General features: G+C 40.9%; 1 protein-coding gene across 16 annotated transcripts in view; it reads left to right on the top strand.

The window, feature by feature from the left end:
• Positions 1-20,720, top strand: part of SYNE2 (spectrin repeat containing nuclear envelope protein 2) — a 330,800-nt gene that overhangs the window by 248,547 nt on the left and 61,533 nt on the right. For all 16 annotated transcript variants that reach the window (XM_044231769.1, XM_044231767.1, XM_044231774.1 and 13 more), the window contains 9 exons: positions 3,772-3,968; positions 5,400-5,532; positions 6,936-7,118; positions 7,537-7,683; positions 8,941-9,117; positions 10,622-10,777; positions 12,128-12,280; positions 17,542-17,712; positions 18,157-18,287. In XM_044231769.1, coding sequence (XP_044087704.1) covers positions 3,772-3,968; positions 5,400-5,532; positions 6,936-7,118; positions 7,537-7,683; positions 8,941-9,117; positions 10,622-10,777; positions 12,128-12,280; positions 17,542-17,712; positions 18,157-18,287 — 1,448 coding nt within the window. The remainder of the gene's footprint in view (positions 1-3,771; positions 3,969-5,399; positions 5,533-6,935; positions 7,119-7,536; positions 7,684-8,940; positions 9,118-10,621; positions 10,778-12,127; positions 12,281-17,541; positions 17,713-18,156; positions 18,288-20,720) is intronic.

Below are 20,720 nucleotides of genomic sequence, written 5' to 3'. Positions count from 1 at the left end.
AGGGGAGCCTGCTTCTCCCTCTCCTTCTGCCTGCCGCTCCCCCTGCTTGTGCTTGCTTGCTCTCTCAAAGGAATAAATAAAATCTTCTTTAAAAAAAAAAAAACAAACTTCTCAGAGATACTCTAAAGATGAAGGTCTTGCACTAAAGGCTTAGAAAATTAGAACTTTTTTGTTGTTTTTAAGATTTTAAAAAATTTTTAATTTTTTTTTATGTTGTGTTAGTCACCCTACAGTACATCATTAGTTTTTGGTGTAGGGTCCCATGATTCACTGTTCACGTATAACACCCAGTGCTCCATGCAGTCCGTGCTCTCCTTAATACCCACCAGCAGGCTCACCCATTCCTTCACCACCCTCCCTCGCTCTGAAATCCTCAGTTTGTTTCCAGGGGTCCTTGGTGTCTCATGGTTTGTCTCCCACTGATTTCCCTCGCTTCATTTTTTCTTCCTTCTCCTCCTGTCCTCTGTGCTGTTCTTATGTTCCACAAATAAGTGAAAACATACAGTAATTGACTCTCTCTGCTTGACTTCTTTCATTTAGCATAATCCCCTCCAGTTCCATCCATGTCAATGCAAATGGTGGGTATTCATCCTTTCTGATGGCTGAGTAATACTCCATTGTATGTATGGACCATGTCTTCTTTATCCATTTGTCTGTTGAAGGGCATCTCAGCTCCTTCCAGTTTGGCTGTTGTGGACATTGCTGCCAAGAACACTGGGGTGCATATGGCCCTTCTTTTCACTATATCTGTATCTTTAGGGTAAATACCCAGTAGTGCAATTGCTGGGTTAGAGGGTAGCTCTATTTTTAACTTTTTGAGGAACCTCTACATTGTTTAACAAAATGGCTGCACCAACTTAGATTCCCACCAACAGTGTAAGAGAGTTCCCCTTTTTCCACATCTTCTCCAACATTTGTTTCTTGCCTTGTCAGTTTTTTGCCATTCTAACTGTTGTAAGGTGATATCTCAGTGTGGTTTTGATTTGAATTTCCCTGATGGCTAATGATGTGGAACATTTTTTTCATGTGTCTGTTAGTCATTCATATGTCGTCTTTGGAGAAGTATCTGTTCTGTATTCTGCCCACTTTTTGACTTGATTATTTGTGTTTTGTGGTGTTGAGTCTGAAAAGTTCTTTCTAGATATTGGATACCAGCCCTTTATCTGTAGTGTCTTTTGCAAATACCTTCTCCCACTCCGTGGGTTCCCTCTTTGTTTTGTTGACTGTTTTCTTTGCTGTGCAGAAGCTTTTAATCTTGATGAAGTCCCAAAAGTTCATTTTTGTTTTTGTTTCCCTTGCCTTTGGAGACATATCTTAAAAGAAGTTGCTGTGGCCGATGTCGAAGAAGTTACTGCCTATATTCTCCTCTAGGATTTTGATGCATTTCTGTCTCACATTCAGGTCTTTCATCCATTTAGAGTTTATCTTTGTATATGGTGTAAGAGAATGGTCGAGTTTCATTCTTCTACACATAGCTGTCCAATTTTTCCAGCACCACTTATTGAAGAAACTTTTTTCCATTGGGTATTTTTTCCTGCTTTGTCAAAGATTAGTTGACCATAGAGTTGAGGGTCCATTTCACGCAACATGGTGCCCCCAGCTTTGTTTTTCTCTTTCAACATTTCCTTGGTGATTCAGGGTCTTTTCTGGTTCCATACAAATTTTAGGATTATTTGTTCCAGCACTTTGAAAAATGCCATTGGTATTTTGATAGGGGTGGCATTGGAAGTATAGGTTGCTCTGGGCAGCATGGACATTTTAACAATGTTTATTCTTCTGATCCATGAGCATGGAATGTTTTTGCATCTTTTTGTGTCTTCGGTTTCTTTCATACATATTCTGTAGTTTCTTGAGTATAGATCCTTTATCTCTTTGGTTGGGTTTATTCCATGGTATCTTATGATTTTTGGTGCTTTTAAATGGAATTGATTCCCTAATTTCTCTTTCTACAGTTACATTGTTAGTGTGTAGCAAAGCAACTGATTTCTGTGCATTGATTTTGTATCCTGCCACATTACTGAATTGCTGTATGAGTTCTAGTAATTTGGGGGTCGAGTTTTTTGGGTTTTCCACATAAAGTACCATACCTACAAAGAGAGAGAGTTTGACTTTTTCTTTGCCAATTTGAATACCTTGTATTTCTTTTGTTGTCTGATTGCTGTTGCTGGGACTTCTAGTACTATGTTAAACAAGAGTGGCAAGAGTGGGCATCCTTGTCCTGTTCCTGATCATAGGGGAAAGGCTCTCAGCTTTTCTCTGTCGAGAATGATATTTGCTATGGGCTTTTCATGGATGGTTTTTATGAATTTGAGGAATGTTCCTTTATCCTGACACCCCAAAGAGTTTTAATCAGGAAAAGATGCTGTATTTATTTTTTAAGCAATCTCTACACCCAATGTGGGGCTTAACCTCATGACCCCGAGATCAGGATTCACACACTCTTCTGACCGAGCCAGCCAGGAGCCCGGACTTTTTTTTTTTTAAATGTTGGAAGTTTTATTTATGCCTACAGGATCAGGTGGGAGGAGAGGGTTATGGAGAGGAGTGGTGGAAAGGGTATTACAAGTAAAATTTTTTTTAGTAATTTTTGAAAGTCTTAAGTTAATTGGAAAATAGCCAAAGTAACATTTTGATCAGAATTTTTTTAAGCCAAAATTTAAATAGCTGTCAGGTAAGTGTCATTAGCTGAACCCAGCAGTGCGAGATAATTGCTTTCAGACAGAGTTCTCTTCAGGGGGTCATTGTATTGCAATTCTAAAGATTTTCTTTTCATGAAGTTGGATTAGTGATGTACTGTTTTTAATTTTTCTAAAGTCCTCTTTCTTTTTTCCCTGTTGAATCCTTCCATTTAGAAGACTCTAGAAATGAATTTTTCCCTAGTCTTTGGACCTAAGCAATGATAAAGAAATTTTTTTTATCCCCTTCAAACCTAGTTGCGATGTAGAGTACTTACCCAGGCCAGACAGGGGCACAGAAATTTGGAGGCTGGCTGGGGGTGGGGAAGGGGGGAACCTGCCACAGGAGAGTGTGGAAGAGAGGAGGCGCTTCTGAAGGAGGCATGGCTGCCCAGTTCCAGCCCGTCTGTGCCACGTGAGAATCCACATCCCAGTTGCTTGATCTCCCGGTTTTCTCAGAGTCACAGGAAATCCTGATTTCTATATTAAGTATCCTGATTTTCAAAGATCATCTTTAGGTCACACAAAACTTGTCCGCAAGCTGAACGTGCCCTGTAGACTACCAGTTTGGTTTTTGCTTTTAGGTGGACATGTTAACTCTAAGGTCTAAAGCTGTAAATTTTTGTTTTCTGTTTGTATGTGTAAGTCTCTAGAACAGAAGAAATGTGCCACAGAAGTGTGTTAGTTAGACACTCTCATCATGAAAGATGATCGGTAAAACATGAGTCGTGTTTCTTCAGCCACATGGCAAGAGCCTTAAGGGTTGGGAGAGTGTTGTTACTCTTTCTTCAGTAGCCTCTACTGGAGGTTTTTTGTTTGTTTTTTTAAGATTTTATTTATTTATTTGACACAGAGAGATCACAAGTAGGCAGAGAGAGAGAGGAGGAAGCAGGCTCCCTGCCGAGCAGAGAGCCCGATGTGGGACTTGATCCCAGGACCCTGAGATCAGGACCTGAGCTGAAGGCAGAGGCTTAACCCACTGAGCCACCCAGGTGCCCCTACTGGAGGTTTTTAATGAAGTATTTGTGAATAGGTTGACTGGCTTCATTTTTCAATAATTCATTCTGTGACTTTACCTTTTTTTTTTTTTTTTAAGCAAATTAAAAGAAACATCGATGAAAAGCATGCCCGACTTTACCAGACTCTGAATGAAGGCAAACAGCTAGTGGCCTCCGTGAGTTGTCCTGAACTAGAGGGCCAGATTGCAAAGCTAGAAGAGCAGTGGTTGGCCCTAAACAAAAGAATTGACCATGAACTACACAGACTACAAACACTTCTCAAGCATCTGCTCAGGTGTGTTTTCTTAGGGATGGATTACACTCAGATTTCCACGTGGAGAAAGACCTCAGAGGGATCCTGTGGTCACCCAGATTTTACATGTGGTCTCCCTGTAACAAGGTTATTTGTCAACAATCTAAAGCTCTTGGGTCCCTCTTCTGGGCTCAGTGCGATCTGGGGTCTTTGAGGTTCGTTTGCTAGACTCAGGATAATATGTAACCAGCTCTGTGAAAACTAGGAATTCTGTTCTAAAGTTATATATGTTGCCTTTATACCATGTCACTCTTCCCTGTTCACCTCCCAAAGTTCTTGAATTAGAAAATACTAACTTCAGCTAATAGAAAAGTTTCAAAAAGTCTTCAGAATTCTTCGGAGAATTTTGTTTGGCGGACCTAACCTTGAACTCCTTGAGGAGGGTAAAGAACGTAAAACATTTGAATCTCCTCATCTCTGACTCAACAGGGAACTATCTTAACCTAGTTAGTTTAAAGCTTACTAGATGTCCGACAATAGATGAATGGATAAAGAAGATGTGGTGTGTATTTTACACACACACACACAACGAGTATCATGCAGCCATCAAAAATGAAATCTTGCCATTTTCAGGGATGTGGATAGAACTAGAGGGTATTGTGCTGAGCAAAATAAGCCCCTCAGAGAAAGACAATTATCATATGATCTCACTGGTATGAGGAATTTGAGAAATAAGACAGAGGATCACAGGGTTAGGGAGGGAAAAATGAAACAAGATGAAACCAGAGAGGGAGATAGTCCATTAGAGACTCTTGATCTCAGGGAACAAACAGAGGGTTGCTGGAGGGGGGAGGGTGGAAGGGATGGAGTAGCTGGGGGATGGGCACTGGGGAAGGTGTGTGCTATGGGGAGTGCTGTGAATTGTGAAAGACTGATGAATCACAGACCTGTACCCCTGAAACAAATAATACATTATATGTTAATTTAAAAAAAAAGTTTAAAGCCTTTAAAGTTTAAAACTTAACAAAAGGAGAAGCATTTTGCTTGGATATTTTCCTTCACCTCCAATAAATAAGTTGGTATGGAGCCAAGAACACTTTATTATATAACTTACACAAATGCTGATTATAGTTTTACTATAAACAAATCTGTCAAGAACGTTTAATGAATAAAAGTAATTGCTGTCCTTACCCATGGGTTTATTTTTGTATAGCTGTAGTAAGAAAATGTCTTAGACTCTAAAAATGCCCATTTTGTTATAGATTAGTCATCAGTCATAGAAGGCCAGGTGCATTAGATTTGGGGCGTGGGGTATAACAAGGTGTAATCCTTAAAAACATGATTTTCTGAAGAATAGAGCTGATTGGCACAGGAAAACATAACAGTAAAATGAGAAGAAAATAGGACAATGATGCATATCCACCATAAGAGAACATTTCTAATTTTCTTTCTCTCTCACTTTGCTCCTGTTAGTTATAACAGAGATTCGGATCAGTTAACCAAGTGGTTGGAAGCTTCTCAGCAAACTCTGAATTACTGGAAAGAACAATCCCTCAATGTGTCTCAGGACTTGGATACAATTAGAAGCAACATAAACAAGTTTTTTGTAAGTTGTAATCAAATATGCTCAGATAATTTATTTTTATTTTTTTTAGATTTTATTTATTTATTTGACAGACAGAGATCACAAATAGGCAGAGAGACCGGCAGAGAGAGAGAGAGAGGGGGAAGCAGGCTCCCAGCCGAGCAGAGAGCCTGATGCAGGGCTCGATCTAGGACCCTGGGATCGTGACCCGAGCCGAAGGCAGAGGCTTTAGCGCACTGAACTACCCTGGCGCCCCTGCTCAGATAATTATTGTCAGAAAGAGCTATCAAGGGGAAATGGCCAGGGTTGATAGTGATGGTCTCCATAATCATTTGTGGATAAAGGATAAGACTTGGGCTAATAGCATTCTTCGTACTTAGAGCTATTTGTTTACGTTGGTCATTTATGTATTTAAAATGATAAAGTAGATTTTTTTTAAAGATTTTATTTATTTATTAGAGATAAGAGAGAGAGAGCATGAAAAGGGGGAGGGTCAAAGGGAGAAGCAGACTCCCTGCCAAGAAGGGAGCCCGAAGTGGGACTCCATCCTAGGACTCCAGGATCATGACCTGAGCCAAAGGCAGTTGCTTAACCAACTGAGCCACCCAGGCACCCCGATAAAGATTTTTAATTGACCCTACAAAATACATATGAATTTAAAACTTCCTCTGGCATGGGGCATGCTGTATACAGGCAGGAAATAACTCCCTGCTTCCCCCTCCCTTAAAAAAGTTAACAGAATTATTAACTCATAAATGTTAAAATTAATAAATACATGGTTTTAAATTGTCATACACAGAACTGATACTTCTACTAAAATGTCCTATGGTTTTGAGATTTTTTTTTAAAGAAAGCATTACTTTTGTAATACAAGTTTTTCCCTTTCCCATATTCTTTTCTCTCTTCTCCAATTTCATATTTTGTAGCAGTGATCTCTCACCTTGGTATTAAAATGTAAATATTTTAAAATATATTTGAAAACACCTGTGAAGACAAAGATTTCAGATATTTTCGTTAAAAATTACTTGCATTTAGTTCATCTCATGTGAACGTTGTGTGCTGTTCCTTTTAAAGTTGAAGGGTTTTTTTGTTTTGTTTTTTAAATATTAAGTCACTCAAGGAGCAGGAATTTGATCTCTTTTGTTCCCTGTCATCCATCTGTCTAATGTCTGGAACAGTGCCTGACACTTCGTAGGAAAAGTGTGTGTGTGTATATATGTGTGTGTGCTTATGAGGACATATGTGCACACATGCTTTTGCGTACACACACAAACATACACGTATAGATAAACATGCAAACATCTGTGATGTGAATTGAGTTCAGTGATTTTGCTTTGGACTCAAACTGGGTATTCTGACTCTTTGTTACTCTTTGCTGTTTTCAAATTCTTAACATTTCTCGATGTTTGAACCATTTCCTCCAGGAGTTCTCAAAGGAACTTGACGACAAGTCGTCCTTGAAGGCCGTGGTTGTAAGTACAGGGAGCCAACTTCTCCACCTAAAAGAAGCCGATACGGCCACACTGAGAGCTGCTTTAGCACAGCTGGAACAGAAGTGGACCACGCTCGTAACTCAACTTCCAGATATTCAAGAGAAACTTCATCAGGTAGGTGTTTAAAGACGCAGCGTTCGAATTAGCATTCACTTGTTAGCTCCCAGCTCCTTTAAAATTATTGCTCTGACTCAATAATTTTCATTGACACCACCTATTTTTCCACTGGCTCCACTGAATATAGGTCTTAATTACTGGCCTCTCCCCCAGTGGGATCTTTCTTAACTGAGAAATCAGGCTTAATTACTTTATTTCCCAGTTTATCTGCATCGCTGTGTTCCTTCATGTGAAGGTCATCGTCATTGTTTTGGGGTCGCTTTTTCTGAGCCTGAATGCTGGGTTTGTTTTTGTGAGTCCCCTGCCTAATTGTGGAGCGGGACCTTTTATCAAACCAGATAGCCTCTTTAGTGGATGCCCTGATTCATTTTTGTCAACGGCGGGTAATTAAATGGAAATCGCTTTGTCCTTGCAGCTTCAGATGGAGAAATTGCCATCCCGCGAAGCAATCACGGAAATGATCAGCTGGATGAACAATGTAGAGCGTCGCATCGCGGGTGAAGACTCGGAGCGCTCGCTGAGTTCCGCACCTCAAGTGAAAAATCTGCTTCAGAAGTACAAGGTAATGAAACAAAAAGAGCCAGAAGCCTTTTCATTAAATAAGAAGGCAAGTCAGTCGGAAGGGAAAGACAGAACAAAGAGACACGTAGGATGGGATTTCAAAAAACTCACTGTAGCAGCGAGGCATGGGGTGGTTGGTGGGTGATTCGAGGCAGATGTTAGCCTCCTTGCTCTTCTGCCGCCTGGTTTCCTGTGGCGGCTCCCGTCCCCACAGGGCAGAATGCAGGCTTGTAACTAGCTCTGGCCCCTCTCTACCTCTCCAGCCTCCTCTTTCTAAATTCCCCGCTAAGACCCTAGACACTGCCGGAAGCGAAAGAACCTGCCGTATCTGGCGTTCTTCCCACTCGTGCTTCTGTGTGCCCTACTCCTTCGGGCTGGAATTTTCGTGCCCCACGTCTAGCCATAGAAATGCTCTCCGTCACCTTTCAGGAGTCTGCTCAGGTGTCACCTTACTTGGAAATCTGCTCCTGACTTCCCTGCCAGATGACTGGACTTTCAGGGATTAGGTGTCTCCGCGGTGCTGTAATTATTGGGTTACTTGTCTGTCTCTCCACCTTGCCTTAGCTTCTGGAGAGCAGGGCCATCCTTCACCTCCCCAAAATAGCTTGCCTAGCCCGATACCTGGCATCCAGTAGATACTAAGTGATCGTTCTTTGCGGAAGAGAATACATAAGGAAAAGTTGATTTCCTTCAATAAATAGACATGAAGGCAGCCTTCTCCGTGATGTTTGGTTTCATGTAGATGGAACTAACATTGAACAGGCCACACACAAGCATTTACTGTGGGCCAGGCAGGCCCGCCACTAGGAACACAGGAGATGAATGAAGACTCTGGTCATTGCCTTTAGAGCCCTCACAGGCTGGTGGATCGAGCCTCTGGTAGATGGAGGATGAATTCCTTAGTCACGAAGCGTGATGTTAGCAAGGGTTTGATTTTTCTGTGCTAACACATCCTCACTTCAGTGAGTGGTAGCATCTTTAGAGGGTCCGCACTTCTGTAGTATAGGCTCTAACAAAGTTGCACATACCACATGGCTTTCTCCCTGCTGCCTCCTCGGCACGTGGAATTCTCCAAGACACTCTCCGCTCAAAGTGGACATTCGGTGGGATTCGGGGAAGGGTTGGACAGAACTCCAGACGGGTGCCCCTAGGAGAACGAATGGGAGATTGGGGCTCCCTAGAGTGCCCCAGAGGGAGAATCCTGTTCAATTACTTCAGTTCAGGTTTTGGTGGTTTAATTTTGTTTGTTTATTTTTAGGAGTTCAGAATGGAAATGGACTATAAACAGTGGATCGTTGACTTTGTCAACCAGTCATTACTTCAGCTAAGCACGTGTGATGTAGAGAGTAAACGCTACGAGAGAACAGAGTTTGCAGAGAACCTGGGAGAGATGAACCGCCAATGGCAGCGGGTACATGGAACGCTAAATAGAAAGGTGTGCTCACGTGTCACAGTTTGTGTGATTTGGCCTTTGCAACATACCGCTTTCTGAAAAATTTAAAAAGATACTCATGGTTAACTCACAAGGGAATTCTAATAATCCCCTCCATGATAGCCCTTTTATGAAGCCTGTGTTCCGACATTCTTCGTTGGTGCCTCTAGGAGCCTATGAAGTTCTTATTTCTTTGAGGTTTATTAGTGGGAAATTGAGTTGGGCAACTGAAGAGGAGAAATTTTAAAAAGAGGTCAAGTATTATGTGAGACTACTCAATGGTTGGAGATTTTGACATTTTCTGTGAAAGTAAATGTTCAAAAATGGCAAAGCTATGACAGCTTTGAAAAGATTATGAAAAGAGAGAAAAATGTACGTGGCCTTTTGGTAGACTTTCATTCCATGACTCTGAAAAATATTAAGAAAACCTTATTCTTGGAGGAATATTCAGTATTTATATATAATTGATAGTAGCAGTTGGTTGATTTCTTTATTTGTAGAGAATACATACAAATGGATTTATACAATTAAGATTCAAGTGCATGAATGGACAAAGAACATGAACAGATAGTTCACAAAAGATTACAACTTCAATTAACAGGCATTCAGAGTAAACATTATGTAACATACATTTATTAAATTAGAAAAATTTAGTAAGATAAAAGCCCAAAGCTATCCCATTCACATGCAGATAATGGCTTACATACCCTTTTGAAAAGCATTTAGAAAATTTCAAGAACTGGAATAATAATCATCTTATTTCTTTACCTAGCCATGCCACCTCTTACACATTTATCTTAAGTGGATAGCCCTTCAAAAAAGGGTAAAATATGCACACAAAGGGTTCAGCATAATTTATACTGGTGAAAAATGTAAAATGCCTTAATTTCCAAGTATACAGGAATAATCAGATTATACTGTGTCCATTTGATAAAACATTGGGCAGCCTTTTAAATTAATATAAGGCATATGTCATGGCCAGCTGAGCAGGTGCCTATGACATATTGGAAAAGGAACATAAAACTTATCCTGTGACTATAACCTAATAAAAACCTAATAAAATTTGTGAGCAAAGAGATGAGAAGAATCACAGATGGTAAAAAGTCATTATTTTATTGAAGTGATTATTTGTGATATTTTTGATACTGACTTAATTTTTAAGCCACTCTAATGAAGAGTGTCTAGGGAAAGAAAGTTTTTTTAAGTATATCAGTAGATAGTGCAATGAAAAAATACTGCATGTTACCAACACAATTTTTATTTTGTACAGGTATTGTGGAATTCCAAAACTGTCAAGTTGCTTAGGCTGGCTTTCCTTTCAAATGCTAGAGGGCATTTTAATTCTGTTTCCTAATTTATGAGTCTTCATTCCACAGGTTTTTGGGAAATCTTATGCTAAATATGAGGACTCTGAAAAGAAACAAAATTATTTAATTAAAAATAACTGTCATGACATTTACATTTTAAAGTATGTGGTTTAAAATTTTCATTTTCTTGTAACTTACAGATACAACATTTAGAACAACTTTTGGAAAGTATCACTGAGAATGAAAACAAAATACAGATTTTGAACAACTGGATAGAGGCCCAAGAGGAGAGACTAAAAACTTTACAAAAACCTGCAAGTGTGATCTCCGTGCAGAAGACACTCCTGGACTGTCAGGTGAGAAGGCACATGGCTCCTGTCCACACGGCGTGGCCGTGTGGTTCAGTCGCTGCTTCTGCCCCAAGGACCAGGGTAAGCGGCTATACTTCTGAAGGTCTTCTCCAAATCCCCAGGTACTTCCTTTGTAAAGGTAAAGTCTTTACAAATAGTCTTCCATGGGTTTTACAAAATTGCACACTGCTATTTTTTTTTCATGACAGGCAGAAGATGGTATTTTCCATTATCATTGTTCCTAAGTCTTGAATGTTCCTCCTAAAAGAAAATGTTCAGAGGACATTTTGATTTGATGTTTTCCAATTTGTGTGTGTGTGTGTGTGTGTAATTTTTATTAACTTACTCAATATTTACAGAATTACTCTTAAGGCTTCCATTATTTTTAGCGTTTCATTCTGTTTCTTTAGAAGAAAGTGATTTTTCTTTTACCTGCTCTGTAATGTGTTCTACAGGACCACTTGACCCTGGGAACCACTGTCTAAATCACACTTGAGCTTATGGCTCTTGGCTGTGCCCTTTGTTTTGCTTTGTTGTCATTTGCCAGGTCACTTGGTCTCTGAGACGCCCTCACCCAAGTATAGGTTAATCTTCTTGAGTACTGCCCGGATTTTGTCCCTCCATACTGAGAACACTCTAGCTGTCCCTGTCGCTATAGCCGGCACAGGGGATGCTGCCTCTGCAGCTGCTGCGTGAGGGCATGACACGACTCCCTGTTGGGGCTGGAGGTCAGCTCACACCCATTTCTACTGAGAAGGTTCTAGAACAATACTGGGCATGCTAGGGGAGCAGCAGTGCTCATTAGGAGAGGTCTTGCAAGTGGTCCTGTCCTGTTTCTGAGGAGCCACTAGCCATTTCCATTTAGAATTCCTTCAGCCACCTCAGATCCAGTAGCCGACACTCCACAGGTCTGTGCTACACCATCCCCCACAGGCCACCCTGGTTTCACTTGAGTTCTAAACTACCCACGGCATGGGTGTCCTCACTGTTTTCCAGGTGAGAAAAATGGAGGCCTGGAGGTTTGTTGACTTAAGGTCTGCTCAGATGACCAATACCAGCAGGCACAGAATGGGGACTGGGTCTCCTGGGCTCTTTCTACTATACCATGATGATAACCACTTATTCCCTAGACTCTTCTGAAATCTAGATCTATGTAGTGATTGAAATTATTATAAAAACTCATACTGTAATAGTTGCAGAAATTGAATGTATGGTGATTATAATGTGTTTAGGTGTGATGTTATTTAATTATGTACTCTAATGGCGTTTTTACTAGAGAAGGGCAATCTCCTGTCTCTTAAACCTTATTGTTCTATGATATTGTGCATTGAAAACTTTCCCCTCTCACCCTTCCAGGATATAGAAAATCAACTTGCAGTTAAATCCAAAGCCCTGGATGAGTTGAGACAAAGTTACCTGACTTTGGAGAGTGGGACAGTGCCGCTGTTGGAAGACACAACATCCAGGATTGATGGGTTATTTCAAAAAAGGAGCAGTGTTATCAACCAGGTACTAGAACTCATTTGAAATATACCGTTTCTCTTCATGTATTCTTTCGTCTTTTTTGGTTTTTGTTTAATTACAGAAACTCATGCCATGCTAAATAAAAACTGAGGAGTTGCTCAGAGAAATACACAAGTAGAGAAAAGCATTTCAAATCCTAATGTTTTTGCCCTGGATAATTAGAGGTAGAGCCACCAGTTCCAGCACCATTGGCAAGCTAGAAATTCATTTGGTTATCTTTGTTTTGTCTAATGTACTCACAGACAAAGATGTCTCCACTCCCCAACCCAACAAGCATCTGGCACTATTTCTTGGCCAGATACACAGGAGCTGCTAAGAAAAAGCATGTCCAGGGAGGTGCCTCAGGGAGGGAGTGATCCTGTCTCCTGTAGCCTCTATTAAGTCAGAAGTGTGGTCAGCATATGGAGAACTTCAGAGGTGGGGAGAAGCACAGCACGTGTTGAAGAGGAAGCATGTAAAAAATGCCTCATCGTTTTATGAAACAGGTCTTATTTTTTAAAAATACTTTGTATTCATTTGAGAGAGAGTAAGCAAGAGAGTGCAAGCCAGGGAGGGGCGAAGGGAGAGAGAGGAGCAGGGCCACCATCCTGTGGGACTCCATCCCAGGATCCTGGGGTGGTAACCTGAGCTGAAGGCAGACCCTTCACCAACTGAGCCACCCAGGAACCATGGAAGACATGTTAAAGTCTGCATTTACCCCTTCTAGGAGTTAGAGCACCAAAAGAGCAAAGACAGGCATCAGTAGATATTACAACTTTGATGGTTCCCCACAAATGGAGAGAAAAACTGTAAATATTAGCCAGTTGTATAGGTGTGTCCATACTTCCCAGAGGTCCTTATTGTGGATTTATTTGTTGTCTTCTAAAAGCTACTTTTGACCCTTTGTTCCAAGAGGGAATTGGGAATAGCCTTTATGACTGAAACTCATAGTTGACCCTCAACCTCGTTTCTCCCTTAGAACTCAGGCAGGAAAACAGAGATGAGCTTAACACACCTTGTGTGAGTCATTTGTTAAATGTATCTTCTGTGAGGCACTGGGCTCACTGCCAACAGTACAAAGATAAACAAGAAAATAAATGGGTTCCACACAAAGAGCTCCCTGGAGGAAACATACTTGAACAGAAAATCACAACACAGTGGATTATAATAAAAATGTAGGGTAAAAAAGATTGAGATAATGCAAGTTAAAAAAACATGCAGATGGTACTAACCATAGAAGATAGATGTATAGATAAATGGAATAGAACTAAGAGTCCAAAAATAAACCCTCAAATTACAGTCAACTAATTCTTAGACAAGGATATCAAGACAGTTCCAGGGTAGGGGGATAGTCTTTTCAAAAAATGGTACTAGGAGAGCTGTATATCCACATTCAAAAGAATGAAGTTAGACCTATACCTTCATACCTTGTATAAAAATTAAGTCGATCAAAGGTACAAGTGCTGAAACTATAAAACTCTTAGAAGAAAACCTGGGTCTAAATCTGCGTCAGTAGATTAGGCGATAGTTTCTTGGGTACGACACCAGTAGCACAAACAATGAAAGAAAAAATAAGCTGGACTTCATCAACACTAAACACTTTTTGTGTTTGAAAGGACACCATCACCAAAGTGAAGTGACACAACACAAAATAGAAGAAAATATTTACGTGGTTAGGGGCTTGAATCTACAATATAGAAGGACACATGACCGAAGGGAAAACGTAAGTGAGTGATCTGAATAGCTATTTCTCTAAAGAAGATATAAATGGCTAGTAAGTACCTGAAAAGGTGTTCAATATTATTAATCAAGGAAATGCAAAGCCAAGCCACAATGAAATACTGCTTTACACCCCCCTCAGTCGTGGTAATAATAAGGTAGACTAACAAGTGTTAGCAAGGGTATGGAGGCATTGAAACCCATGCTGCTGGTGAATGCAGGTGGGAGCAGCTGCTTTGGAGAAAGTCTGGCAGGTACTAAAATGCTTAAACATAGACTTACTGTATGACTCAGCAACTTCACTCCCAACTGTCTACCCAAGAGAAATGAGAACACATGTCCACACCAAAAACTTGCGTATGAATGTTCCTCGCAGAAGGATTCATAATAGCTAAGAGGTAGACACGATCCAAGTGTCCCTCGACTTATGAATGGATAAATAAATGGTATATCCATGCAATGAGATATTACTCAGCCATAAAAAGGAATGAAGTACTGACAGTGACTACAACATTGATGGCCTGGAAAACATGCTAAGTGAAATAACCCACTGAGCCTGGCACCCCTCAGTGCTGTTTTTCTTTTTAATTTATTTTTTTTTATTTTTTTCTTTTTTTTAATATTTTATGTATGAATAGCACTTATACAAATATTTCTTTTTTTTTTTTTTAAGATTTTATTTATTTATTTGAGAGAGACAGACAGTGAGAGAGAGCACGAGCGAGGAGAAGGTCAGAGAGCGAAGCAGACTCCCCATGGAGCTGGGAGCCTGATGCGGGACTCGATCCCGGGACTCCAGGATCACGCCCTGAGCCGAAGGCAGTCGTCCAACCAACTGAGCCACCCAGGCGTCCCTTTAATTTATTTTTTAAAGTATATCTCTCTACTAATGTGGGGCTTGAACTCATGACCTCTGAGATCAGAGTTGCATGCTCTACTGACTGAGCCAGCCAAGTGCCCCAAAGTTGTTTTTTTTTTTTAAATGCAGAAAACACAAAACCTAGACCATCCATTCATAAGTATTCCAAAGTCAGTAGAGCCCCATCTTTTTTTTTTTTTAATTTATTTATTTATTTGACAGAGAGTGAGAGAGAGCACAAGCAGGCAGAGCAGCAGGCAGAGGGAGAGGGAGAAGCAGGCACTCCGCCAAGCAAGGACCTCGACATGGGGTCTGATCCCAGGACCCTGGATCATGACCTGAGCCGAAGGCAGTTGCCTAACCAACTGAGCCACCCAGGCACCCCTAGAGCCCCATCTTTAAGAGCAAGGGCTTTGATTCTCTCTCTGAATAGAAAATGGGGCTGCCAGATTTTTATCTGTGTCCCAGGGCAGGTACTTAACCTCTCTATGACTCAATTTCTTGGTCTGTAAAATAGGGGTGATAATACTAGCTTTTAGCAATGCCTCTGCTGCCCTACTGGCTGATTCTACTTTTAGCATTCTGAAAATGTTCCTCCTTGTTTCTGGTGTAGTGAATTTTGCTTCATGGTCTTTTTATCTTTCCCTTAAACCACATGTGCCATTTCTTTTCCATGAAGCTGTAATGGTCTGAGGGTTGCCCTTACGTGGACCAGTAGATGTACCAACTTGGTGTGTAGAAGCCACGAAGGCCTCTGTGGCCTGGACCATGGCTGTGCCTCGTGTAGCCATGTGCCTGTAGGAACCCTTTTATCTGACTCATCCCTGCCATGCAGAGAAGTCGTAGCTTCTATCTGTAGGGAGTTCCCTTCCTACCTCCCTTGTTTCCTTACTATCTTTTGTTCTTTCTTAAAGATGGATTCTTTTCCTGAGCCTTTGAGCCCTTGTAAAGACATTCCGCCTACACAGTTGCAAGTTGTGAGACTGATATTTTAGCATCCCAGGTGGTTCTTTATCTGTCCTTGTTTGGGGCAGGGTTTGAGGAAGCCTGCCTGTCAACATCGATTTGTGTCCTCCACGTAGATGTTAAGCAGAGAACAGAGGCCTGAGCGCAGGCCTGGGTGGTTACATCTAAAATTGACATCACGCCACAAATGAAGCTGTCCAGTTGGGCCAACATCGTGATCACACTCCATTTCTACTCAGATCCTTATTTTAAATTGAGATGTTAGTCAAATACCATAAAACCACTCTTTTGAGTGTACAGTTCAGTGGTTTTTAGTGTATGGACAGATATAGACAAACCATTAGTACTGTGAAATTCCAGGACATTTTTGTCGATGCAAAAAGAAACCCCCCCTTACTCTGCTTTCCTCCCTTCCCTTAGTCCCTAGAAACACTAACTACTTTGTCTATGTATGTGCCTATTCTGGACAGTTTGTACACGTGGAATCATACAACATACGGTCTTCTCTGTCTTCCTTCACCTGGCATGTTTTCAACATCAGTATTATAGTCTGTGTCGGAACTTTATGGGTGAATAATGTTCCATTGTATGGATATAGCACACTTAGTTTATCCATTGATGGACATTTGGGTGGTTTTGACTTTTCATGAATCATGCTGCTATGAACATTTGGGTACAGGTTTTGTATGAACATATATTTCCATTTCTCTGGGGAATAAACCTCAGAGTGGAATTAGTGGGTCATATGATAACTCTGTACTTAATTTTTTGAGAAATTGACAAATATTTTTATACAGAGGCTGTACCATTTTATGTTTCTACCAGCAATATATTAGAGTTCTAGTTTTTCCACACTCTCACCAACACTGGTTATTGTCCAACTTGGATTATAGCCATCTTAGTGGATGTGAAATGACATCTCATTGTTGTTTTGATTTGTATTTCTCTAATGACTGTGTATGTTCTTTCGAGAGGTATCTGTTCAATCCTTTGCCCAATTTAATTCTTTGGTTATTTGCTTTTTTTATTGTTGAGCTGTAAATGTTCTTTATGCAACATATAGAAATAAATATACATACATATTCTCAGTTGTATCTGAGATCGTTGACATGCTTCAGCCTCCTACAGTTATCCACCATACTAAAGGGTAAAATATGCCCGCCATTGCATTTCCTCCTACTTGGTCCTTGTGTACCATTTTGACTGAGCATGTGCCTCTCCAACTTACAGTGACTCAGTGCTGGCCAACAGAAAACATTTTATACTTACAGTGCTTTACAATTTTCAGAACACTTTCACAGACACTGTGTTATTTGTGTTTTTATTTATTATATCTGTTTTGTGAGTAGGGAAATGAGTTCAAGGGTTAAGTAACTTGTCCGAGATCAGAAAGCTCAGGTTGTCACGGACATGTATGCTCACAGATCCTGATTCCCCACCTGTGGTTCATTCCCTGGGCTGTCTCCTGCTGGGCTGAGCTTTATCTCTGCTGGTCCTTCTGGCCTTAGGGCTCTTTTCCATTCACCTGTTTTAAAACTTAGTCCTCTCTGATATTTTTAGTTCATTAACCTACCCTTCCCACCTGGGTTAATCATGGACATTCACCCAGTGCCCTCCAACTGAGACGCCTAATTTGGATCCCATGGTAGAATCCTTAGAAGGGAGCAGATGATGAGAGAGACTCTTCTCAATGATTTCCTAAATGTTTCCACTTCTCATACAGGTCAATGAGGTCAAGACCTCCATGCAGTCTGTTTTACAGCAGTGGAAGGTTTGTGATAAACTGTATGAGGAGGTGACGATGATGACAGTCCGATTCTGGTACTGCATGGAGCACAGCAAGCCTGTGGTTTTGTCATTAGAAGCCTTAAGATGCCAGGTGGAGAGCCTTCAGGTAAATTAACCACACCTTGGCCCAGTGCGTCCGCTGTTGGCAGAAAATCTCCAGTCGAGTCAAGCCCGGAAATGGACACAATGGCCTTGGTGCTGTCCACAGAGAAGCACACAACAGTATTTTAAAAAGCAGCATCAAAAGCATAACATGGAATTCCAAAATGAGTCCCATGAGCCCAATGAGTGAAACTTCGTAAAAAGGATACATGGGCTTTTTCATCATTGTTGGAGTGTGTGTCTGTTAGTGTCCTTTTTGAAGTTCTTTTCTTAAATGAAAGAATGCCATTTGGTTGTTTTCTTCTTCACATTTTTAATAATTTCCCCCAGTCCTGTTAAAGTTTGAGTGTTCGTGTTACTGTGATGTGGCAGCATGTGTTGGAAAGCCGCTGCCTCCTTTGGACGTGGCCAGGCCGTTCTGAAAGGAACATTCCTACTCTCTCCTCAGTCTCTCCAAGACGAAGCCGAGGGCAGTGAAGGACGTTGGGTGAAACTGCAGGAGGTGGTTGGGAAACTCAAGGACCGCTGCCCCTCGGTTGCCGAGATAATGGAAGAGAAATGTCAGAGCACGCATGCCAGGTATGCTTTAAGATACTGTTTGAATAACAGCAGGTATCTTTATCTCTGTGTGGTGAGGTGAATGACGTTATAGCGGCTTTGTGAAGTCTTCGTAGTCGTTGGAGATAACTGGATTTGTGCAATTCTGGTTTCTGCTCCGAAGCGTCTAGTTATGTAAGATTTGATTTGGGGAAGGCTGTTTCTTACCTTGTAGCCAGGGTCTCCACTCTCAGAGGGCACAGACTAATGGCCTAGGGTGAGTCTCAGGGACACCAAAATCCTGGGCAGAGAGACAGGCTTACGGGGTAGTTAGATGGACAATCTGTTTCACTGGAAACGTAAGATGGAAGAAAAGGGATGTTACTACTCGTCTTGGGGAGATGATTTATGAGGTTGGAAAGAATTCTTTGATGAACTGCTTATGGTAGAAAGTTCCTTCTAAGGAATGTGGCCCTAGTTCATTGCAAGGCTTTTATTTTTGCTCAGTAGGACATGAAATTTGGCCTAAAGATAATTTGCTGTGATGACAAAGACATGTGAGCTACCCTCCGTGCCTTTCTCGATCCTTCCTCCATGCAGAGTCAGCATCTCTGGAAACTACTCTGAACAAGTGTTGAACAGGGGGCATCAAATTTATATACCCCGCAGTGGCATCCTCAACTCACGATCCAGTCTTTCCTGGGAGAAGGGAAGGAGGGAGAGAAAGGAGGCACATAGACACGTATCTGATGCCACTTCTGGTATTGAGGCTGCCCTCGAAACAGGGCAGTGCGGTTTGCTATAAACGGATTCAGCTGTTGCCACTTGTTACATTGTTGACACAAGAATGCACCAGAAGACTTGTTGGAAAAGGTTGCAGAAAATAGCACCAAAGTGTTCATGATCATTACCTGTACATTAATGAGCTGTCAGGTGGTTTTGTTACCTTCTCTTTATAGATAAGTAGGCAAGTATGTAGGTAGAAAGGTTCGTAGATAAGCTAGATACAGACGTAGGGATAGATTTAAACATACATGTTTTGTGGGGTTTTGTTTTTATTTTATAAGGAGTGTATGTTGTATTTATAATTGGGAAAAAATATTGTTAAGAGAAAACTATTCTGGGGCGCCTGGGTGGCTCAGTTGGTTGGGCGACTACCTTTGGCTTGGGTCATGGTCCTGGAGTCCTGGGATTGAGTCCCACATTGGGCTCCCTGCTTGGTGGGGAGTCTTTTTCTCCCTCTGACCTGTCCTCTCTCATGCTCTTTCTCTCAACTAAATAAGTAAATAATCTTTAAAAAAAAAAAATCTATTCTGGGATTCCTGGGTGGCTCAGCTGGTTAAGTATCTCCCTTCTGCTTAGGTCAGATCCTGAGGTCCTGGGATTGAGCCCCACATTGGGCTTCCTGCTCAGCAGGGAGCCTGCGTTCTCCCTCTGTCTGGTGTTCCCCCTGCTTGTGCTCACTCGATCTCTCGCAAATAAATAAAATAAAATCTTTTAAAAAAAACAACAACAACACACTGTTTCGCTAAGATTTTTGAAATCCATAAAAATGAAGCAGTTGTGCCATTTTTCCCCTTTTCCATCTGTTTAGCAATGTTAAGGATATTCTGAAACAAGCATTTTCATGTGCTTCAGGTAAAAATGTAAATATTACAATGCTTCCAGAAAGCTAGTTTGACCATGTATATACCTATAACCTTAAAAATATTTACATATTTTTATTCCTTGAATAGAGTAATTCTCTCAGAAATCTAGTTTAAGGCCAGTGTCTTGAAATACAGAAAAAGGCCTTTTGAACAAAGTTGTATGTGAGCATTAGATTTGAAAGCAAAAATTGAAAATTACTTCAGTATCCACATTAATCTCAAATTTGGTAATTAAACAAAAACCAGACCATTTAAAGACTACTATATATGGCCATTTCAAATAAGACTTCCTTATTTTTTATTAATAACGGGGAAATTTTTAAGTCACATAGGAAAGGTACTACAGTCTGTATGTGAAGTAAAAATGATTTCCATTATTCCTGCTGTTACATAAGGGACATGTTGCTTTTGTAATTAGAAAATAAATTTGGGGTCACGTGGGTAGCTCAGTTGGTTAAGCACCTGCCTTTGGTCCAGGTCGTGATCCCTGGGTCCTGGGATTAAGGCCCACATCAGGCTCCCTGCTCAGTGTGGAGCCTGCTTCTCCCTTTGCCCTTCCCTCTACTCCTGCTTGTGATCTCTCTCTCTCTCTCTCTCTCTTTCATTCTCTCTGACAAATAAATAAAATCTTCAAAAATAAAATAAGGTTGGCATAAGCACAATTTAAGTAAGGCCTACTTAATGACCCCCCCATCTCTAAACCAGGAGACCCTCCCATGTGGAGAAGGTTTCATCAGGCCTGCAGTTCAGCACGTTTTCTATCTTTGCCTAACAGATATTCATGATACGATAGATCTTGCCAGTCACAAATTTGGTAGTTTTTGTT

Source organism: Neovison vison, chromosome 13 (assembly GCF_020171115.1).
Source record: "Neovison vison isolate M4711 chromosome 13, ASM_NN_V1, whole genome shotgun sequence".
NCBI lineage: Eukaryota > Metazoa > Chordata > Mammalia > Carnivora > Mustelidae > Neogale > Neogale vison.
Note: the sequence above shows the minus strand (reverse complement) of the source record. Positions and strands in the feature narration are given on the sequence as shown.